We start from the raw sequence: 12,830 nt of genomic DNA, 5'->3' as shown, positions 1-12,830 counted from the left end.
TTAAAAAAAAAGAGATTCTCATTAGATTTCTCTGTTGTACAAAATAACTCTGTATTTATTTATTTATTCATTTATTTTCAAGTTGTCTTGTGTTGAAGCTTCTTTTTATTTTCAGCAAGTCATTATTTAATGTCATTAGATGCTCTGGGTCCATAACGGTTGTTGTGGCAAAAATAACCATTTATGTGCTACTCAAATTCACTACTAAATTGATTCAGATCGTCATTTATATAAAAAATACATACAGTATTTTAGATTTTTCACTTTGACCTGTTTGTTAAGTGTATGATCAGAAAAGGGCCCTCACAGCATTGTTGAAACAGAATAACAGAACTTTATTGGATGTAACCAGTATGACCTCTATAGTTGGCCTATCTCAGTGTCCTTCTTTTACTGTCCCAGCAGGCTTTAAAGGTTGCACTTTGGGGCCATCATACTTCCTCTGATTGGCCTAATGAGATCAGTGGGGATTGGTGACATCAGTGCCCAATCCACAGCAAGACCAGTCCTGCCTTGAAGAGGTAGAGAAGAAAAGGCGAAGATCAAAGCAGAGAGAGAAAGAGGGAAAGCAAAGAGGCCTCACTTCAGATGATCTCCTAAGAGACATCAAGACACTTCTCTGACTGGTAGAAGTCCCACCATTCAACAGGTGAGAGATGGAGGCATCCTAAAGAAGGGTGCAGAATAATACTGATATGCACATTTAATCTGTCATTTTATAGCATATTGAAGAGAGAGAGAGAGATGTGCAGCTGTTTACTGTGTAAATGGCTAGATGGCAACATTTGATTTTTCCGTCAGTAAAATGAAGGAGAGAACGAAAGAGCGATAAGACATTGGGATTATGTATTAAGACATGCCTTGTCCATGAAAAATTAATGTAAATCTCTTTCTGACTAATCGGAATGGAATTTTGCTTTCTGTCTTTTTCCCTGTTAAGCCTGACTGGTCTCTAATTGTTACCATTACTGCAGTTCAACATGCATCAAAACTAAAGCAATAGCAGTTTCACATTGGTTTTCTTGCAAGAAGTGACAGTAGAATGTCGTAAACTGAAAGTATATTAAAGCATGGTTGAAAGTATATTTGAAAGTATATTTTCTCTTTGAGTTATTCAGCCAGCCAAGTCCTGAGTTTTTTCTTTCTTTCTTTCTTTCTTTCTTACAGCCAGGATGGCTCGGGACATGTCAGATAAGGATATCCTGAAAATGGAGCTTGAGCAGCTGAAGAAGGAAGTCAACACACCCAGAACCCCAGTGAGTATCTCAATTCATAACAATACATTATCGTACCGAACAAGACCTAACCTGAGCCCGTGAACACTTCTCAAATTAAAGGCGGCCTGAATGCGTAGCAACCGACCAATTTAATAAAATTAAACTTCAGAAGTCAGAACAAATCACAATGTCTTTATTTTTCCTTCTCCTTTCTTTCCTAACCTTACAGGTTTCAGCAACAGCTCCAGAGCTCATTTCCTTTGTGGAAACTCAGTCGGCAGAAGACCCTCTGATCAAGGGAGTTCCAGAAGATAAGAACCCATTCAAGGAGAAGGGAGGTTGCATTATTACTTAGCAGTGCCCTGGGAACACCAGGGCTATGTTCATGTCTAACAGACCGGGTTTTTCTTTTTTATCGACAGTCAGTGAGGATAACCACAGCTATGGATGAAACCTACTCAGAATCTCAGCTTTTATAGTTATTCTGGTTGAACTGTAACGTACAAAGAAAGAAAACCGATGAGTACGCATGTTGGTGGTGGCGTAGTTTAGTCAAAGAGAGTTTAAACCCAGCAGCCCTCCTTTTCACATCCTGTGTTGATACTGTTTTTGTTTGTCTCTTTGTAAAATAAACACATATAGCATCTATGCAAAAGTCTCACCGTCTCTTTTTTCTTTATCACAACAATCACAAATGATAATAAAACTGTCTGTAAATGTCTTCACATAATCTCATTCTGCCATCTTGAATTCATATGCCTACCTTTGCAATACCTCCGCTCAAAAAAAAAAAGAAAAATATTTGTTGACGTCTGTTTGCGAGATAATGATAACGAATAATTTTTCTCAGAGCCAGTCATGGAAATCAAGTAGTATCTATGGTGCAGATAAACATACGGAGCCCAGAAAAACTAAAAGGACAAAAAGCTGGGCATACGTTTCCACTGTATAATACATGTAAATCTTTCTTGGTATCTTAGCATGAGTTAATGGTGACAGTGTATGAAGACTCTCTTTGGTGGTAACAAGATTTGAATGTCAAGCCCACTCTGTCCCACTGATGCACAACTGCTTCCTGTGTGTCAATCACTTAAGCTCATTCTATGAGCTTCACTTCAGGATTGGGTTCCGAGCTTTTCATCCAATTACCAGTGTTCCCTCCGCTGCTCCTTTTCTTTCCCTCTCATCAAACTGGGAGTCTATGCAGCTGCATTGCACCATACCTCAATACTGTATGTTGTTGGGTATCTCGCACAAATTAGCATTAAGATGTAAATTGATTTCAGCACTAATAACAAGACCAATCAAAACTTCAGACACAGCTGATATTATTCTAATTCCAAAATGCCTTCAAGCTATAGTAAACGATTTTGACTACACTGACAATGTAAACAAAAATTAGAAATTGAACTATTGCGTGAAAGCAAACATTAGATCATTCTGCTCTGTTGTAAATAGTTCTAAGATCTGTCCTACTACAAGTAGTATGGTGGGAGTCAAAGATTATAAGCTTATGCTACATTAGTGCACCAAACAGGTTCATCTCCACCTTCTTCCTCCTACACATGGTAACAATAACCATGTTGTTGACTCCAATGGGGCTAACTCTCTCTCTCTATATATTTTTTATAACATAATGTTTTTATAATATAATCATAAGAATATCCCATCTCATCTCATCTCCTCTCATATCGTAGCAAATCATATCATGTGAAATATGTTGCCACAAGGTGGAGACATTTTCTTGACCTTCCAGTAGCATCACACCTGAGGCTCATCAGCACAAAGTTTGAAAAGGTCACCTGGCAGCAGCCTGCAGGATTTTCTTGATGGCAGAGAGATTGAGGAGGCAAGCCAGAAAAGGCACTTGACTGGCAAATGACAGAGGAGAGTGACAGAGCAAGTTTAGTGGCTCAAATGTCCCAACAGAGGAAGACAGGTGGGGATTTGAACTGTCTCCCTTTTAAGATTGTTTTTCTTATACTGATGGTATTGCTTTTTCTTTTCTTCCCTGGGGTTTTGATCACAGTTTGTAAAAGAAAACCCAAAATCTTTCAGCTTGTCCATTTTTCAACAATAATTTTGTGTTGATTGGACACTTGTTCTTTTCCCTGTCTTCTTCACCCTGCACCTCACAAAGCCACATGCCATGCCAATGGACAAAATAAGCACTAAGTAACCATATAAAAAGCAACACTGACAATTCTGTGTGCAAGTGGATAATTCTTAAAGATTTGCACTAATCTAAACTAAACTAGATTTTTACTCTGAAAATCTATCACCTTCACAAATGTAAATAATGTTTATAATTACAATACTTTTCTTCATACTCCTGAATTAAGATGTAGTTGAATCTACTTTGGAAGTACCTCCAACTATGAGTTTGTTGGTACAGCTCTATAACAGTTTATTTCACATAACTGGATACATATTTGGACAAAAAACTTCAAGCTCGATCAAATTCTTTGGTCAACACTTGTGGATAGTAGCCAGACCATTGCAAATATTTTGACCGGGTTTAAGTTTGTGTTCTAACTGAGCTATCCAAGCACTTTTGATTTCTTTGTAACTTGTTTTTGTTTTTCTGTGCATGTGATTGCATTTGTCACAGTGCGGAATTGTAATTTTTACACATGGGTTAGATAATTTCACAAGTGGGATAGATAAATGTGTTTAAACTCCACAAGATAAGGAAACAGAATGAGTAATTTCATGGGAGCAGACTTTGAACAGGAGCGGGAGCAGACCTTGAGCAGGTACACAGTGTACTTCAGAAGCCGATGGTAGACGTTCCCATGGTAAAATCTCTTGAAAAAATCAAGCTGTCAACCGTTCGCCAAAGAGGTTCAGCAATTAATCTTTTTTAACCTTTTTTTTTTTTTAAAAAAATTTTTTCTCTGTCATTTGGTTTTCCTTCTGGTTCAAAGAGACACCCAACAGACATACCGTATGTTGTTTTGACCCATACTTGAGCCCCATGGATATTTTTGCAGGCACTTGGTTCAGAGAAACTGTTAGAAACCTCAGACTTCCTAAACTTAAGTGAACATTTCCTATGAGAGTCCCTGGCTGGTTGGCATAACATGGCCTCTGATGGACGGTGTCAAAAGGGGAGGGGTGATGGTAAGAGTGAGATGAATACCCCTCTCTGTGAGCCTTGAGTGGGGGCCACGATCCAGTGCACCGCTCCTTTCGGAAAGACTCTTGCATGGTAAACCAGATCTGTAGCCTTTACATGGGAATACTGGGGGAATTTCGGTCCATGAATAAATTGAGCTCTCCCCTGTTGCTTGGCCATCATTAACAAAATCAGTTGTTGGGTCCCAAAAATTAAGTTTCTTTAATAGCTTTTGTAAGTGCTTTTGGGCTAGAGTGGTGTAGAACACAATGTTCTCCCTGTTGTATCCAGAAGCCCTCTATTTTCAAACCTACAGTAAATCTACCACAGTAAAGTGGAGTTAAGAGGAACCTCACACAGATTCCAAATTAAAAACAGATCAAAAGGACCCTAACACAACATGTTGCAAATATGAAAATCCAACAGTTAATTCAACAGAACTATGTATTTTCTCAATTTCCAGCTGTGAGTGTGTTCAGTGTAGCTCAATGTATGGAATGATATGAATTTAATATGTTGCACAAATGAATTTAATATGTTGCCATTTAATGACGGGTTCATTTCATAGGTCTGTATCAACATTAAAAATGGAGTAACTCAAGACATTTGACAAGCCTGATATTCTGCACATGTTCCAAATGCCTTTTGTGATGGTGAACATTTTCCAGTGGAATGATGACGTGAAACAAAACTTGGGCACCTTTGTGCTTAGCTTATTTTCCTCTGCTCTGTATACTGATTTGTCCTGTTTTACATATAGAGCTGTCTGAGTATAATTTATTTAAAAAAAAAACTTTGAATACGTATTAATAAGTATTATTAAGAAGTATTAAGACTCTCCAGATGTGAAAGAAAAAAAGAAACTATTTCCATTCAGTCTCAAGTAACATCTGTTCAATATCCTTACCCCAGTAAACTGCAGAGTAGCAAGAAAGGATGGCTGAGTTGGAATGACCATCCTCAGTGAAGTGGAGTGGATGACATCATGTCTTCCGTATTTCTGAACGGTCCGTTCTTCTTCCTTATCTACCCGTGTGTTCTTCCAAAAATGTGGTCAGTCACGAAGAAAAGAGAGAGATAACATTTGATGATGTTCTGGTCAAAGCCTATCTTTAATGCTGCTCATACTATTCGGGTTGTTTCTGTTCGCGTATGATTACTGGTCCACAGAATTTAATCTGTCACATTTACCACCCCAGAGACGGAAACAGGAGAAATCAGAGAAAAGAATTTATTCAAACATATTCAACCAAAAGGACCATCCAATATGTCCTTATAATGTTATGATGTTATGAATAATGACACACGTGTGTATATATGCTGGTCGAAAAGGTTCATTCTGAAACTGTTGATGCAAGTTACTGGCATCCGTTTCAAAGTGTACTGTACAAATGTTTTATTCATGGGGAATGGCTTAAGAGATGTGTGATGTGTATTGTAGGACAAGTTGTGAGATTTGTTTGATTTGTTCGTGCACATGTTCATTAATTTACAGTTTGCCTGCTCCTCTCACAGTTTGTTAATTTGATAACTATGTTCACTTGGATAAAAATACTGAACCTTGAAGGAAATGCATAATACATATCAATTCATTGAAGCAATGATATGCCAGAGGAATACGATTTTTTTTGTTTGTTTGTTTTTTTCAAACTGTGATGACTGGTTTACTAAATGCCGGGTAGAGCTTACTAGTGTTATTTTTTTGTAAAAACAATTTGGCAACTACTTCATGATCAATGTTTTAAAACTTACTTTGAGCACGCTCCTGTAATGTACAGCGATCATACAGAATTAGTCCTCTGGAAATGTCCTTCTGTTTGTCTGAGGCGGGAATGAAGCCACCATAGTTGTGCTATCATAATATCAAGATAAAAAATATGATAGCATGTGTATAAAGTTTAACATGTATTTCCATAACTCATTCTTATCTTAATTGCATTGCCCGATAACAACCGTTGAACAAATTTCAGTTTTGAAGTTTGGATGTGAGAGAGAAGTATATCAGCGTTTTGATTGGTTAAGCACGTACTGAGCCTCATAATTTACAGCCACCTCAGCACTTTCCTACAACAGTTTATAGGAATAAGCTCTTTGATAAATTTGTTTTAGTTTAATGTTCAACCATTTTACTCCAGTCTAAGTAAGGGCATCAGAAAATAGTTCATTTTGAAACTTAATGTGATAGGAATTAGAAATCTATTTAGAATCATGTGGATGAAACAGTACTGCAACCTCTTAGCCGGTTTATATTAAACAAAATCACCTTATCTTTACAACCGGTCTTTAAGCTTGTTTATACTATGATGTTACATCAGTCTGGCTCAGACCTTTGGCACTAGAACCTAATAAAAGGAAAGGACCAGCACTGGTAGGAGTAGAGGGAAGTCCACAGGTTGAGAAGACTCTACTAGCTGTCCTCGTAACATCAGCTCTGGCCTCTGATTTTTCACTGTCACAACTGTACAGGGTTTCATCTTCACAGCATGCATCCATCTCTTGAGCCCTACTGGGCTCTTATCGAAGATTTTGATGCGTGGCCCACGGTGGTGGTGTTTGCTATGTTTTTGATATGGGCTGTTGGTACATACTGGTACTTGTTTGGCAAACGAAGCCCCTTCTCGCTGGAGTCAGTAAGGCCCCCAGGACCACTTGAGCTGGACCAGAAGAAAAGAGACAAAGTGTTGAGGCAAGGTGAGTAGACATGATTTTAAATAGTGAATGTGATGTGTGTGCATGTGTGTGTGTGTGTGTGTGTGTGTGTGTTTAAAAGCTGATGAGGTCCATGTTATGCATCAGTAAGCATAATTTTTTTTCAAAGTCACACTTTACCATTTCATTTACTTTGGGAAGTACATCTTAAGACCTTACTCTATTCAAAGTGAATTCGCCAGTGTAAAATTTATCCAGAGAAAGTTGAATGAACTCTGAAGTGTGGTGATCATACAAATGTTCCTGGAGTTAATTAACACTGGAACATTTTTAATGCAAAATTTTTGATTAGGCAGTGGTTCTACAGCTTCAAAATATCCACACAGATTGAATGTTTTCTATTGCGATGATTATAATTCCATCTATCTTGTCTCATATAGATCATATCACAAATGGCACTGTTGTAAATGAATTGGACCATATAATCTGTTCTCTATCTTAATTAAATTAGGCCATCATGATCATAAACTGATCTGGAGTAAAGTTAAAAACCATTGTATCACCTTTATCAGCAACAAATGGGTGACAGGGTCCACACATTTTAAAGTTCAGACCAGTTTATAGATGGACAGACAGCTACGCATGCACGTAACCACCCCCCCCCCCCCCCCCCCCCCTCACACACACATACACACACAGTGTGAAAGATAATGAGATTATCAATATCTACAGCAGTGCATTGAACAGGCAATTTCTTAGGAGCAATACGCCTATGACCCCCCTATATGTAAAAACATAAAGCAATAATACAGTGTTGACTATAAGGAGGATACAAACAGCAACAATTTCAGAAACAATTCTGCTGAATTTTTTTTTCATCCAGTATAAATCTTTCTTAACAACTAAATATTCTTTAACATTTACACAATGAACTCACACAAGACTGCAGGTTTTTATTTTCTAAAACGACTGCTGAAATTTTTTAAAATAAGCACATCCTTTAACTGATTGACCCACAACAAATAATTCATTCATATTCCGTAACACAGGTTTAGTATTCGGATCGATGAGTTCAGAAGAATTACATTTTCTTTCAACACCTCAAACAATAACAACAACAACAACAACAAAAATGATCACACTTCCTTCATTTGCTTTTAGGTTTCAGCAGGGATAAGGTGCCAGAGAAACTGGATGCCATCGTGATTGGTAGTGGAATTGGTGGGTTAACAGTTGCAGCGACTCTTGCCAAGGTTGGGAAGAAAGTCCTGGTGCTTGAACAACATGACATGGCTGGAGGCTGTTGCCACACTTATGAAGAGAAAGGCTTTGAGTTTGATGTCGGTGAGAATGCGTCACTTGAATGCACTAATACTTGTTTGTCTTAATCAACTCAAAACACTTTAAGTTGGGGTGCTCTCGATGTTGTGTTGTTTGACCGACGTCAATTCAAGATTATTCTAATCAGAAACTGTGCGAAAGACAGCGGTAGCAGCAAACTGAGGTGGAATATGCTGGATCATTGATATCACATTATAAATACAGGGCTATGTAAATGAAAATCCTCTGTATCTTTGTGATTTTCTCCAAAGGGATGCATTACATTGGTCAGCTACATGAAAACAGCCTGTTTAGAATTGCATTTGACCAGATCACAGAAGGTCAGCTGGAGTTTGTTGAACTGGAAAAGCATTTTGATACTATTGTGATTGGTACCGGTGAACAACGACGAGATTACACTATCCACACTGGAAAGACAGAAATGTTGGAGCATTTGAAGAAGCAGTTCCCTAATGACACCAATGCCCTGGAAGAGTTCTTTAAAATTATGAAGGTACTGAATTCACTTTATTTTCCAAATCTGTCAAGAGAAAAGAATATTATTTATTTATTTATTTATTTATTTATTTATTTATTTATTCTTCACATTCTTTTCATCTCACTCAATCTTCCCTCTCTCTCAATCTTCTTATTCACCTCAAGGTCTGTGCGAGGAAAACACATTACTTGGCAACACTGAAGCTGATCCCAAAATGGCTGGCCCTCTTTCTGCTGAAGAGCGGTATTGCTGACTACTGCTCCTCCGTCTTCCGTCTGTCGGCCAGCACTGCCGCTGATGTGGTCAGCAGCCTGACCAGCAACAAGGACCTTCACATCATTTTCTCCTACTTCTTTTATGGTGAGATTCTTTTATGGGTCTGTCTATCTGTCTGTTGGAAAATATAATAGATAGTTGTATGACAATATGGAGAGATCTGTCCCTAAATCTGTCCATGTGTCCCTCCATCCACCAGAACACACTAACATAATACCATACACTCAGATCCATTCATCTCTCTCTAACTTGCCAATATCGCTAACCTGGCACTAATCACACATCATAAATTTGGTTGGGCGACTGTTTTATTTGAGGTTTACGACCTTGTGATCCATTCTTCAGGTGTGTCTCCCAAAGAGTCTAGCAGCATGATAAACGCTCTTCTGCTCCACCACTATAAGCGTGGGGCATACTACCCGAAGGGAGGAGCCAGTGAGATCCCCTACCACATCATCCGTGTCATTCAGAAATATGGGGGCAATGCACTGGTCAGAGCCCCTGTCAGTCGCATCTTGGTAAACAAGAAAGGGGCAGCGTACGGTGAGTGGAAAACGATAGGGATTGTCCCACAAGCTAGCCTACGGTGAACTGGGTCAGAGTGACAATGTCACGCTTAATAAATTTAATTGCGTCCAATTATTTTTTATGAAACGATTAAGATTTTTGTGTTACTGTTATGACTGGCAGGAGTGACTGTGAGGAAAGGTAAGGAAGAGGTGGAGGTGCTGGCTCCTGTTGTCATCTCTAATTGTGGCATCTTCACTACGTTCCAGAAGCTTCTACCACCAGAGATTCAAGCCAAGCCAGGTCAGTTTCTTGACAGCTCACTGATTCAGATCTTTCATGATTACACTTCAGTGACCAGGAACAACACCTTTGCATCGCTTGTTGTTGTTGTTGTTGTTTGTTAGCGGCAAATCTTTATTTATTTATTTATTTATTTACTTTTTGCCATTCCTCTATGACATTCATACAGAGATTCAGGAACGCCTTAGCACGATGAAACTCGGCAGAGGCTCGTTCCTCATGTTTCTAGGCTTTGACGCAACCGCCGAGGAACTTGACATTGTCCCCACAAATTTCTGGCTCTTCAAAGACAATGACATGGATGACATGTTAGTACCACTAACTGACACACACTGAAGAACACAACAGTCTCATTCACAGAGCACACAAAAAAAAGATTTGCTAAACCTCATTAATTAAATTTACACCTGCTGTCAAGTGCAGTAGGTGCTTGGAGAGCTATTGCAAATAACAGTTGACAGTGTTGAAAAATATAGTTACATTCAGAATACTAATGTTATAATAATGCAATGAAAATGCACAGAAACAGTCACACGACATATGTAGAAAATCATGTTTTGATTTTAAAGCTGTGTTTGTTTTCTATTGTCCCAGTACAATACAGTAACTTATCCTCCTTGACTTTCATTTTAGCACTTGTTGTTATAAAAACACACACATGGTAGTGCTATAAGCTAAAACTTGAAACCTGAGACATAATGAGCCACACGTTCCAACCCTGGGCTCTCTGCCACACATCCATTTGGATTTGGTTTTCACTTCTCCAAGTCTAAGCGGTGAGGTGATTACATTCAAAGCTGGGTTATGTTTGAGCGCCTTGCATTTTCCACCAAGTTGTTAAGGAGGCATAGGTTCTTTCAAATGAACAGTATGAGTCTTTCTTTAAAATGAAAGATAGTGGGGTTACAGTTTATAAACATTTGATTCTTGTGTGTCTGCATTAAGAAGGGAATTCCCATCCATTTTTTTTTCTCTCCATTCACACTGTCTCACACTTTTTTTTTTACATTACATATATGTCAATTTGTAGGATGGATAAGTTCTTCTGCCTGAGTAAAGAGGAGGCACCAGAAAACATACCAATGATGTTTATCACCTTCCCCTCTGCCAAAGATCCTACTTCAAAGATCCGTCACCCAGGTAATGCAGAACAGTTCCTGGTTGAGTCCCTGAATGATCACTGAGACCACCACATTTCAATACAAATATAATTGGTCGAAGACAGTAATTTGCTATAATGCAGGGCCCAAGTCAAGGACCATACAGTTCATATCTTGGTATTAACTCTTATTTTCCCAGGGAAGTCATGTATGACAATTCTGACCATGGTTAAATATGAGTGGTTTGAGGAGTGGAAAGACACAACTGTGAGGAAGAGAGGAGATGATTACCATAACTACAAGATGAGATTTGCCAACAATCTCTTTGACTGGGCCTGTGTTCATTTTCCCAAACTGAGAGACAAGGTACTGCAGAGATGGAATGAAGATGATTGATTCATTTTCTGCCTTATAATAAGTGTCCCTTATTTGTAAAGACCATTACGTAGAACAATGTAGATACATCAATGCAAGTGCAGCATTAAAACATGGAGTCAGCGTTCTACTTACAATATACAAGGGAACAACAGACTGCTATACATCACAAATGACTAAATTCAGTGTACCAATTTGTACAAAGCAGCTACACGGTAAATGTTGTAAGGCCGTGAATGCAATTTAAAGAGAGACTTGAGGGACAATGCATTGATAGCTTTTGAACTAGTAAATGTTGTATTCTGTCACAACAGAGATGTTTGTAAAAAGATACGAATAGCATTAAACTTCGCCTGCAGTCTCTAACAAAGACAATTCCCCCCTTAAATTAAGTCCTGATTTGACAACTGCTCAGAGCTATCTTGCATGCAACATCTTATACTGGTGTTTGTGACAAAAGAAAATGATTGTGTATCACTTATATTGCATACCTTCTTTTTTTCTTTTTTTTCCCCACAGGCCCTTCCCATTCTTTCATAACAATGTCTAATACCGCTCTCTCTCTCTCTCTCCCTTCCTCTCTCAGGTGGTCTTCCAGGAAGTTGCAACTCCGTTGACTAACGTGCATTACCTGGGATCTCAGCGCGGCGCCATGTATTCTGCAGAACACAATGTAGAACGTTTCCTGCCCGAGGTCATTGCAAAGAACCGTTGTGATACACCTGTCAAGAACCTCTACCTGTCAGGTAAAAAGCATAGAGACTTATGCACAATGTATAGAGGCATAAAGAATGAGAGTCACCCTCTATCAATAGTGGCTTAAGAGCTCTTTGTAATTGTGTGTGGATCTGTGTCTGTCTGTGTGTGTGTATTTCAGGTCAGGATGTGTTTAGCTGTGGTATCGCTGGTGCATTGCATGGCGGACTCCTCTGTGCATCCACGGTACTGGATCACATAGTCTACCTTGACCTCCTATTTCTGAAGAAGAAACTAAAGAGGAGGAAGGCAAAAGAGATGGCAAAATTAGCAAAGAAGCTTCAGTGAATTTGAAACACACTGCTCCTCCGTACACAGCAGTCCGAGCGATTTCAAATGCCTGTGTTTTTTTTTTTTGTTTGTTTTTGCAGTCCAAACCTTCCAAACACAGGCTCAAAAGAAGAGTTAATTGAACTCACCTCAGTCGTGTTTTTCAGCAGTTAACGCTCGTAAATGCTGGTGAATGTTTTCACGAGTGTATCATCAGCTGTTCTCAATCTGTCACAGCAGATTAGGATATCAGCTCCTTTCCTATGTGTAGTCCAGAGCAGTGAGAAGTGGAAAACGTGAAAGGTGTAAAGAAAAGCTTTGAGTCCTCTATTGTACACCATTTTGTATTTGTTGTTATTGTTAACATTGTAGCTATGAATGTAATTCAGTTTTTCTGCTAACAACATTTCTCATAGTTAGCAAGAGAAGACAGGTAGTAT

At 38.7% G+C, this 12,830-nt stretch overlaps 2 protein-coding genes across 2 annotated transcripts; both read left to right on the top strand.

The window, feature by feature from the left end:
• The first annotated feature begins 1,172 nt into the window (after positions 1–1,172).
• On the top strand, positions 1,173–1,572 carry gngt2b (guanine nucleotide binding protein (G protein), gamma transducing activity polypeptide 2b). Its single transcript, XM_030775910.1, has 2 exons — positions 1,173–1,256; positions 1,447–1,572. The coding sequence occupies exons 1-2, from the start codon at positions 1,173–1,175 to the stop codon at positions 1,570–1,572; spliced, it is 210 nt and encodes a 69-aa protein (XP_030631770.1).
• Positions 1,573–6,818: 5,246 nt separating this feature from the next.
• On the top strand, positions 6,819–12,408 carry LOC115812583 (inactive all-trans-retinol 13,14-reductase). The gene is made up of 11 exons (XM_030775069.1): positions 6,819–7,026; positions 8,146–8,328; positions 8,577–8,818; positions 8,968–9,163; positions 9,425–9,622; positions 9,770–9,889; positions 10,059–10,197; positions 10,920–11,029; positions 11,189–11,355; positions 11,951–12,110; positions 12,242–12,408. The coding sequence occupies exons 1-11, from the start codon at positions 6,819–6,821 to the stop codon at positions 12,406–12,408; spliced, it is 1,890 nt and encodes a 629-aa protein (XP_030630929.1).
• Positions 12,409–12,830: the final 422 nt, after the last annotated feature.

This window comes from Chanos chanos, chromosome 5 (assembly GCF_902362185.1).
Source record: "Chanos chanos chromosome 5, fChaCha1.1, whole genome shotgun sequence".
NCBI classification, from domain to species: domain Eukaryota; kingdom Metazoa; phylum Chordata; class Actinopteri; order Gonorynchiformes; family Chanidae; genus Chanos; species Chanos chanos.
The sequence above is the reverse complement of the archived record's forward strand: the minus strand, read 5'-3'. Positions and strand labels throughout refer to the sequence as shown.

Excerpts from the sequence above, each read along its gene's own strand:
- gngt2b (XM_030775910.1), top strand. The coding sequence starts at position 1,173 with ATGGCTCGGGACATGTCAGATAAGGATATCCTGAAAATGGAGCTTGAG. Across the intron at positions 1,257-1,446 it reads TCAACACACCCAGAACCCCA|GTTTCAGCAACAGCTCCAGA; the intron begins GTGAGTATCTCA and ends CTAACCTTACAG.
- LOC115812583 (XM_030775069.1), top strand. The coding sequence starts at position 6,819 with ATGCATCCATCTCTTGAGCCCTACTGGGCTCTTATCGAAGATTTTGAT. Across the intron at positions 8,329-8,576 it reads AGGCTTTGAGTTTGATGTCG|GGATGCATTACATTGGTCAG; the intron begins GTGAGAATGCGT and ends TTTTCTCCAAAG. Across the intron at positions 10,198-10,919 it reads GACAATGACATGGATGACAT|GATGGATAAGTTCTTCTGCC; the intron begins GTTAGTACCACT and ends GTCAATTTGTAG.